At 42.9% G+C, this 10,824-nt stretch overlaps 1 protein-coding gene across 1 annotated transcript in view; it reads right to left on the bottom strand.

Annotated features, from left to right (window-relative positions):
• Atrnl1 (attractin like 1) overlaps positions 1–10,824 on the bottom strand; it is a 515,328-nt gene that overhangs the window by 193,001 nt on the left and 311,503 nt on the right. Inside the window, exon 27 of the mRNA XM_021151617.2 lies at positions 1,875–1,982. Coding sequence (XP_021007276.1) covers positions 1,875–1,982 — 108 coding nt within the window. The remainder of the gene's footprint in view (positions 1–1,874; positions 1,983–10,824) is intronic.

Genomic DNA, 10,824 nt, shown 5'->3' with positions numbered 1-10,824 from the left:
CCTTACCCTTCTGTGTGACCTGTGTGCACACACCCTTACCCTTCTGTGTGACCTGTGTGCACATGCCCTTACCCTGGTTTCTCCCATGACGTGAACATGTAGCACTGCAAAGAACAGAGGTTTTGTCATAGTCTAGATTTTCTGCTTATTTTTACAGTCTCTGGAATAATGTTATTTGAGACAGGGGGCTAAAATGACATTAGAGCAGTTACTGTACATTTCACTCACACATCCTGCCTTTTAAGTCCTCTCCTGGCAACGGAAGAGACACACTTACCTTCCTACAGCGCTAACCTTCCATGGCAACTTGTGACCTGGAGTAGGGAAGAAGTCATGTATACAGAAGCAGCATGCTGATCTCTCGTCCCCCCCACATGCACATATGCACATTCTCACACATAAATCATACACACACATATACCTCACACACATCACACACACATACATGTCACACACACTCACACACATGCACACTTACACACAAATATACATACACACACAACTCACACATACATATCACATACACACATTCACATTATGCACACACACAACTCACACACATGTCACATACATACCACACACACTCACACATATGCACACTCACACAAATATACATACTCACACACACAACTCACACACATCACACCACATATCACATACATATACTCACACACATACATATCACATACACACACTCACACACATGCACACTCACATACATACTATACACACACTCACACACATACAACACATCACACACATACATATTACATACACAAACACACACATACACTCACACACATCATATAAACACACACACTCACACACGTCACACACATACATATCACATACACAAGCTCACACACATGCACACACACACATCATACATGGACGCATCACACTCATATCACACACACATCACACACACACACAAATGTTTCAGTTCATTCAAAAAACTAGTGTTTTCCATTTTATTCATGAGGTATACTTTAGGTTTTATTTTTAACAATAACAAAAATTCTACAGACAAAACCAAATATATTTGTATCTAGATTTTAGGATTAGTCTATGTTTGCATTCCTAACTTTCCTTAGGGTGAGGGAATCTAGTGATAACATATTATTAAATTGTGGCATTTCTAAAAAAAAGAGGATAAACTATGTCAGTCTAGAGTGTTTTATGCTCCCGTCTAGTATTGCATACAGCACGAGTAAACTGAGAAGCAGACACTTAAATCTGACGGCCTCAGAGAGCTTTGCAAGGTCGTCGCTCACAGTCTGAATTTTTCCTTCAGGAGGCTGACTTCACACTTTACCTGAGAGTCCAGCATTACACTCAAACGCAGAGACACTTTCCACCTGGGTCGCTCTGTTTCTGCACTTGCAACAAAGTAGCAGGTCCATCAACTTTGCCACAAAATTACCCAGTATAGTTGCCACTCAAGTCTAAAGGCTGACCTATGTGATTAACGGGTAGCTCATTCCCACTCGCCTTTTGCAATAAAACTTTAGGAATGAAGATGGACATGAACTGTTAAGTGAGTGGCCACAGGGGCCTCTGGGGACCAAAAATGGCATTCAGATTCTTCCCATCATAACTGTACCTCAAATTCCTTCGGCTCCTATCTGTCAGGCAAAGGCTGCCAGGTGAGCAGTCTGTCACTCTTGCCTGGGCTAATAGATTCTCCAGTGGCCTTTGTTGTAGCTCGTGCCTTACCATTAAATCTATGTGCCTTGGAAGTACCATAGCATATGTGACTGACTCTCGTCAGCCCCAGATAATCAGACTCTGTGTGGCTTCGAAAGCAGATGCAGATTAGAGAGGCATTATAAATAGGCAAATCATGCTGGTCCCCTCTGCACCACTGTTCCTACCTCTAATGGCCCTCGCAGAAAGTCTGTCTGTTCAGCTCCTACTTCCAGGGCTACATCAACAGAAGCAAAGGGACGGCTGGCCATCTGCTGTCGTTCTCGAAGCAGTTGCTGGAGGGGTTAAAAATGATGTTTTAAGATAGGCTTAAAAGCACAGCAAATGCAACAATTATCTGGTTACAGTTCTGAACAAATAGCATTAGCAACTTAGCAATTACTTCATAGACATATGCATCTAGAAGCTAAAGACGACATTACCTTCTCCCCAGGCCCTGGTTCAACTTTACTGACAAAATGTTTGGTGTTACAAACAACCTTTCTCCTGACCTCCATCCATAGACCTAACAAGACGTACGCAAAAGCACTTGGGTGGATCTCAGGTGCAAGGTGCTACTTAAATGAAACTTATGAAAGGAGTTATGGCCAGGCTGCCACGCAAAAGAACCCAGGCATCTGTTTGTCTTAACAGAAAGGAAAATATTATCAAAAATGTTTAAGGAATGAAAATGAAAGTTTTCAAAAATATATCATAAGGGATTAAGGAGCTTATACCTGCTAAGACTAAGTTCTATAAGTTATGAATATCCCGTCAGCTGCTTGGAACCAGCAGGAGCTCTGACTGATCATCCTGAACACTTTACCCAAAGCCTGTGCCTATCATTTAAAGTGAGGAATGTCTGTTAAAACACAGGGGAGTCTGAGTGAGGGTCTCCACGCCACCACCACCACAGGGTATTTGCGCCCTTTCTGGGTTTGCCCAGCTGGAATCAGCAAGCTAGCAAGTCCCAAACAGCTACTAAGCTAATTCATATTCCTGTCTTTCCTTGTAATTATAATATTCATTAAGTCATGTTAAGAAAAAAAATTGATGACCAGCACCAGATACCACAGATCTTGTCCCTCTCATCCTATACAGCTAATAAAATTATTATTAAATATTAAAGAGGACAGGCACCGCAATTAAACACTCTTTCAAACAAGAGGAAAATCCCATCAGCGAGGAAGGCAGCATCCTTGAGCGCAATGAATGGCTTCATTATTTATGGAGATCTTCAAGATTCTCGGGCATTAGCTGGAAACATTAACTACCAGTCTCTGAATGTAAATGGCTGAGGGCCCGTGATGCATCATTCATAAAAACCCCTTTGCAGATGAGGAAGGAGCACAATAAAGAGAGGCGATCCATTATCTAGCACTTGCATGACGACGCATATGACATAGGGCATAAATAGCGTTTAAGGCTTTGCTTTCCTGTGATTATGAGAGCATCTACCTGAAGACCTTATATGGACTGAAGAAGCTGTCCATGAGTAATAATCTAACTTATTTAACTTACATTTTAAAGCAATGAATTCATAAAAAATAAAGGCATACAAATTAGAGATCACTCACTCTAATCAAGTTCCACCATTGTGCTATTAAATGTGGCTGCTAACAAATAGAACTGGGCTGGTACCTTTCCCATTGGAGTGGCTGAGGACATTCATGGGGCACGTGAACACAGTGTCACTTCCAAGCAAGGCAAAGGAAGAGCAGGAGATAGTATGTATTTGGATGTTCTTGGTAGAGTGTTACAGGAGGAAACTTGCACATACACCCCAACAACATAGCTGTGTAATCTACTCTTCCAACAGTAATACACAAGAAGCCTTGAGAAATTGTAAATTCAAGGTTAAGTTCAAGCAGAATCATCTAGGACTTACAGTGTCTTCCATTTATCCATCTCTCCTTGGCTTATAAATGATACCTTCCATGACAGAGATTTTTAACAATGAAAGCTGTCTTCTCACCCACCCTTTGCTGGACCTCAAAGGTCTACAAAATATAATTACTAAATATTCGTGGCCACATTGGGATTGCCTAGATAAGGCTCCAAGTCACATCTCTGGCAAAGACGGTGTGTCCCAAAGTGTAGTGTATCAAGGTGACACTGATACTCACACACCTGGAAAGAAATTGTCACTGACAGTTTTGCATATTTTATTTGTAAAATGTAAAGCCTTTCTTAAGACTCAGATTTGTTCTGTGGGCTTTCAGTTTACTTGCTTTGAAAGAACGGAATGAATGTATCTTGGGCCACAGAGTGGGGCTGAAGGTCTTGGTAAGAGACTAACAGAGTGAGAGGTTCTAGCTGCAACACCAGGGAGAGAAAACTGCATACTCAGGACACACTCTGCTTCGGGGTGATGCTGTAAAGGAACTGTGAAGATGGCACTGCAATTATTTTCCCCGCTAATCTGTGGTTCTCAACATTGTCCTTGCCAATCAGTAGCTGGATGCCTTACTTTCTCAGTTCTGTCAGGAGAAAGCACACGTACAAACTGTGCTGAGAACTTAAGTTTTGAAAAAGCTCGTCTGAGTACTGACAAGCAGCCCAGCCGCTGACACTGGAAGGTCCTGAATCTTCATGCTGATCTCTGGTGTTTTTGTTTTTTTCCAGATCCTTTTTTTTTTTTTTTTTTTTTTTTTTTTTTTTTTTTAAAGGGGGTTTTTTTTTTTTTTTTTTTTTTTTTTTTGGTTTTTCAAGACAGGGTTTCTCTGTATACTTCCTTCCTTCAGTCATTCATTTATCTACCTATCTACATCCCAAATGTTGTCCTCCTGGTACCCCTCTCAAAAAGTTCTTCCCCCATTCTCCTCTCCTTCACCTCTGAGAGGGCAGCCCTCCCCCATATCCCCCCAATCCTGATCCATCAAGTCTCTGTAGGATTAGATGCATCCTCTCCCCATGAGGCCAGACATGCCAGCTCTCTGTCACATATGTGCCCCGGGGCCTCAAACCAGTTTGTGTATGCCCTTTGGTTGATGGCTTAGTCTCTGGGAGCCCCCAGGGGTCCAGGTGAGTTGACAGTGTTGGTCTTCCTGTGGGGTTGACATCTCCTTGAGGGTCTTCAATCCTTCTAACTCTTCCACAGGGGTCCTTGACCTCTGTCCAATGTTTGTCTGTGACTATCTGCATCGGTCTCAGTCAGCTCCTTTAGCCAAAAACTTCAGAATACCCATGATACATCCCACAGACACAAAGAAGTTAAACAAGATGGAAGGCCCAAGTGAGGATGCTTGAATCCCACTTAGAAGGGGGAACAAAATAGTCATGGGAGGCAGAGGGAGGGAGGGACCTGAGTGGGAGAAGGCAGGGTTAGGGGAATAGAGGAGAAGGATCAGGCATGGAAAGAGACAGGAGAATGAATAGCAATCTCCTCAAGGGGTAGAGGGTGGAAGGATTCTCTAAGAAGCCCCAGAGACCTGGAATTTGGGAAGCTCCCAGGAGTCAATGCAGGTGACCTTAGCTGAAATGTCCAACAGTAGGGATACAGAATCTGAAGAGACCATCTCCAGTAGTCAGACAGGATCCCCAGTGAAGGAATGGAGAGACCAACCCACCTATAAGACTTTTGACCCAAATTCCTCCTATCTAAAAGAAATGCAGAGACAAAGATGGAACAGAGTCTGAAGGAATGGCAAACCAGTGACTTGCCCATTTTGAGACCCATCCCATGGACAGGCACCAATCCTTCACACTATTAATGATGCTATGCTGTACTTACATACAGGAGTCTGGCCTAGCAGCCCTCTGATAGGCTCTACCCAGTAGTTCTCTCCAGTCCTAGGTGTTTGGCTCCAACAGAAGGCAGAGTCAGGCCTCACTAATTCTTGATGTTTCTCATCTTGATGGGTGATGGGTGCTAAACCTCCCTCAGATGGCCGGTCCTCAACCCCAGCCTCTCTGTTCACACTCTACTTGTTCTTTCTTGGCATACAGTGAGAGTGACTATCATCTTCAGGTTGTGAGCTGGGGACAGAGGAGGATGGCCACAGGAAGCACAGCCTGGAGCCTGACTGGCCCTGAGCCTGGAGACTGTTGGAGGGCGCAGTCACTGCTCTGAACTCAGAAGCACTAATTTCCCATTTGAAGTTGGCACACTAATTACTGCAGCCCATGTTCCCCAGCACTGGTGACACATTTGGCTCTTCTAGTCTGCTTTTTACCAAATGTTGCATGATGAGACAGTTGGAAATGTCATTATTGAACTACACTTGGAACAGCTCTCTGCCATTTGTGACTAAGAATGATAAAGCCCGATCAGAAAACCAAGAGAAAATATAAAATACATTCTAATGACATTTCATAAGTTATTTTTTGTGAATCTGGGTTTGTGTGGCAGTTTAGCTTTTTCACATCTATAGGAGCACTCACGGCAGATGTATCTCTTGCACATCTATAGGAGCGCTCACGGCAGATGTATCTATCTGTTTTATACGTGATCAGCTACTGACAATTATGTAGCACAGAACAATAAAAACCATAGAGAAAACAGATCACATCACAGTAGATGATCATCATATTGCTACAAATGTTGCTGATCAGAACATTTAAAAATTAAATAGATGTCTTTGGATCACTGCTTTGTCAAAAAAAGCTCTTCTAGTATTGAATGTCTGCTACAAAGCATACCATGAACTAAAAATTAATATGAAAACTCGGACCTAAATTTGACAACTTTTTATACTGACTCTATCATATGAATGAGGGTAGATAATTCTACTTACTACTACTAGTTCCAATGCTGCGTCACCCCCCAGATGCTATAAGCTGACTTTCAAATATTGCAAGGCATATGGCCATAATAAACTTTAGGATAATATATTTTAAAAGACACAACATAAGAAACAAACTGTAGCTAATTTTGCCCCTAACTCTACTCACAGCTCCTACCTCTTTCTGTCCGCTTCAGGCTCCCAAGACACCTTTCCTATCGCATCCAAAAGTCCAGTCTATTCTATTTCACGTTGGAAATGAATAATTACATCCCATCTGCCTCCCTCCTTCCCTCTCTTATGTGTTTGTTTTGAGAAAGAATTTGTACTCTAAAACCAGGCTGGCCAGAAATTCATTATGTAGCCAAAGCTTAGCCATCACGTGGCTCAACCTCCCAAGTATCCTGGGATCACAGATGTGGTCAATCACACCTGGAACACAATCACTATGAACTACTTAACATATCAGCATGGCACTAATTACATCTTACTTTTACTAGAGTCATCTTTAAGGGAAAAAAAATCTATTTTTAGCTAATTCCCATTCCCCAAAACACTTATTTAGTACTTAATTGCATTTGTTAAATAGACAATGAATTTGAAAATAATGTAAAACATCTAAGTTTGCTTCCTATGAATTGGGTAAGGATGAGTTGTAATAAAATGATTATAATTATAATTAAACATTTAAACTTATGATGCGTCCTTTGGCAGTTTGACATATAGATGAATTGCTTGTTTCAAATGAGAAGTTCTGAAAGCTGAATTTCAAATCCACATAAAGTTTCATCTTGTCCCTCATCTACCTTCCTGCAACCGTACAAAGACGATGGGAGGAATTTCAAAAACTCGTCATGATGTATTAATACGTCTAAGATTTTTGAGAAAATAAGGAAGTAATCAAAAAGATCTTATGTTGGTCTAGCCTGTGCCATTTCTGAAGAACAAAGCATCTAAATTCAGTCTAATTCACTAAACACAGCCTGTGAGATGGTGCTGGATGTTAGTGCGCACATACTGAACATGGACAAGACAGCACAAGTAAGGCAGTGATTCTGTCCTCTGGGTGTTACCATGACAGACAGCCAGACAGCCAGACAGCCAGACAGCCAGACAGCCAGACAGCCAGACAGCCAGACAGCCAGTGATGCTGCCTCTGGTTCCACTGAATTGGGGACAAGTGTGATCCAACACGCTCTAGCACTAAGTCTGCAGGGCCCAAGGCCCAGATTTTATGTCAGCCCAGGCATCCCTCTGCTTGTGCTTCTCCAGTCTAGACTGGAAGCTGGTTGTCTAGACTCTGATGCTAGTGCTCACGGGGCTGTCCCAGAAGATGACCCTCAGTCAGCCTTTCTGAATTACTCTCTTCTGTGCTTCAACAATCTTAGAACTATGTGGTATGCTTATTATTGATATAGTTTTCTTTTTTGAAAGAAAAATGTCTGCAGTTGCCTTACTCATTAACTTTAGTGAAACTATATATAAAACTTTCACCACTGTCTAAAAACTAACCCAATCTTTATTTATTATTTGAAATAAAAAATGCTGTCCTTGCTTGGCAAGAACCAGAGTATAGAGTTTCCAAGAAGACTCTCAGACACACAGCAGCATGAGGTATATGCCTCCTTTACTACCATGAACTTGCTAGGAGATGAAGGAAAGACAAGAAAAGAATAAGGAATGCTTGTTTCTACATCTATTGCCCAAACACAACACACTAAAATGATAATGACTCATGTCAGCTAGTGCACACACACAGACACACACACACACAAACACACACAGAATGTAAACCTAGTAAGCCATACGGAACTGATCCTAGTGAGGTCCTCTAATAACGGGGTGTGTGGAGTCACAAATGGCCATCTCTCATCACCAAACAAGACTTCCAGTGGTGGGAATGGGTAGCATACAATTGAGTTGTTGACCAGTGGGGTCCCATGAAAATCCTCAAACAACCTAGGCTGGTGCTAAGACAACAGGTTGCTCTGCACAAACAAGTTACTGAAAGAGATATATAGACACCAACCCCGCCATAAAACCTGTCCAGTCTGCACAATATGCTAGGGCAATGGTGGCACAGAACTAGTAGGAGGAGCAAAGCAATGTGTGATTTGACTTAAGGCCCAGTCCACAAGAGGGAATCTACAACCATCACTGCTTAGGTAATCAAGAACCAGAGACTAGATGGCCCAGAAACCTAGGGTAAAACCAAACACTACTGATCTTAAAAAACAAACAAAAACAATAAAATGGTTCCTAATGATACTCTGCTACACTCATAGATCAGTGCCTTATACAGTCATCATCAGAGAGGCTTCACCTGGGCAGCAGATAGGAACAGATGCAGAGACCCACAGCCAGATATTATGAGAGAGAGAGAGAGAGAGAGAGAGAGAGAGAGAGAGAGAGATTGACCTTGGAACGCACAGCTCTAAATGGGATATACCCATCAAATCCTTCCCCTCGGATCTCAGAGAACCACACAGAAGAAAAAGAAGAAAGATTCCAAGTGTCAGAGGGGATGGAAGATACCAGGAGAACAAGGCCCTCTGAATGAACTTAGCAAGGCTCACAGGCCCTCACAGAGACTGAAGCAGCGACCACAGGGCCGACATGTGTCTGCACCGGGTCCTCTGTGTATAGCGCTCAGCTCAGTGTTTTCATAGGATCCCTGAATGTGGGTCTCTCTCTGACTCTTCGGCCTCCTCCCGAGGCTGTTTTCCTTCTGTTGAGTGGCCACATCCAGCTCTGGTGGGACAGTTTTTGCTGTATCTTACACTTCATTGTCTTGCTTGGTTGTTATCTCTTAGACACCTGCTCTTTTCTAATAAGAAACAGAAAAGGAGAGGAACTGGAAGGGTGTGGAGGAGTAGAGACAGGGAAAACTGTAATCAGAACATATTCTCAATAGAAAATAATCTATTCTCAATAAAAGAAAAAATGAGAGAGAGAAAAAAAAACCTTCAGATGCCAAGTAAAGGTAAAACAAAAATGTCAGTCAGTGGAAGTGTTTCTGACCATCTGGATAGCACTGACCATTCAGTCAGCATTAACAAAAACGCTATTTAAGTTTCTTTCCTGTAGCTGTCATGAAAGTGTGGTGGGGTTGTAAGAACAGCATGAGCTCAGGAAAGTGGGTCACACTGCTTCCCTGCTCAAGAAGCAGAGGATGCTGGGCTCAGCCCCACCCCCTTCTCCTTTTCATTCAGTCTGGGGTCCAGCCCCGGAAACAGCTGTCCTCTTCTTCACAGTCACCTCCATGGCCATCCTAATCCACAAGGTGCCTCTGAGACTCCAGGTCCTGCCAGACTGGCAGCTGAAATTAACCAGCATCTCTGTGAGTTACTATAGAACCTGAACTGATTTGCAGATATCTCTCTTCCTTTTTTTTTTCTTCCAAATATCTCTTATTATGCTTTGAAGCAGATTAGAAAAGAATAGGTTTGGAAAGAACCAGGAGTTTTGTCATCTAACAGGTCCTAGCACAGTCAGTTTCTACTTTCCCTTTACCCTGTGATTTCATTCACAAAGAAAGCCGGGGTGTAAACCATCCGTCAAAGTAAATAATTTGTCCTTTCCTTAATAGTGAGGCTGATTTCCCGGGTAAAATTCTGATTCTGTAGATGGCGTTCCTGTGCATGGTTTTATTCTGTGCCTGGCAGTATTGCTTATTTTGTCCATGAATGATAAAAGAAAGCTGTGCATCACAGGTGAGTAACAAGACGTCGGCATGTGTCAGCAAGAAGAACGAAGGCGAGTCTCAACTCCTGCTCCCTTCTCAAGAAATCTCACTAAGGGATGGCAGCAGACAGCATTCTCCCTCACTTGGCTTGATAAAGGACAACACTGAAAAGATCAGACTAGAAATGAGAACAGGATGTTGTCCCTTCCTCTTCTCAAAAGTCTCTCCTTCAATGATGAAGGCATCCACATTTGAGATTCCTTGACAAAACTTTTTTCTATAATTATTCACTAATTAAATGTATCATGCATGATCTATTATATACCAGTTGCTGTTCCCAGAGCTGATATGGGATGTGATTCTTGACTCTATCCATCAACTTTTCCCACACTATCAAAGACTAGTGGAGCTTTCCCTGGGCACCTGTGGAAGGTGGAGGCGGGGCAGGGGCAGGGGCAGGGCAGATGGCCCTCTGCTTCCTCTGCTGCTTCTGCAGGAATCACTTATACACACTAAAACTAGCAGCAAAGCTGTCAGAGGAATCTCAGGAAACAAAAGACCACCTGCATGGAACACACTGCAGCCTTTCAGTCACCTCTCCTTTCCACCCCCAAATCTACTCCCTCACACCCCTCCCCTCCCATCCCCACCTCCTCCTTCACACCCTTCACCTCCTCCCTCACACCCTTCACCTCCTCCCTCACACCCCTCACCTCCTCCCTCACACCC

The sequence above is a fragment of the Mus caroli genome, chromosome 19 (assembly GCF_900094665.2).
Source record: "Mus caroli chromosome 19, CAROLI_EIJ_v1.1, whole genome shotgun sequence".
NCBI lineage: Eukaryota > Metazoa > Chordata > Mammalia > Rodentia > Muridae > Mus > Mus caroli.
The sequence above is the reverse complement of the archived record's forward strand: the minus strand, read 5'-3'. Positions and strand labels throughout refer to the sequence as shown.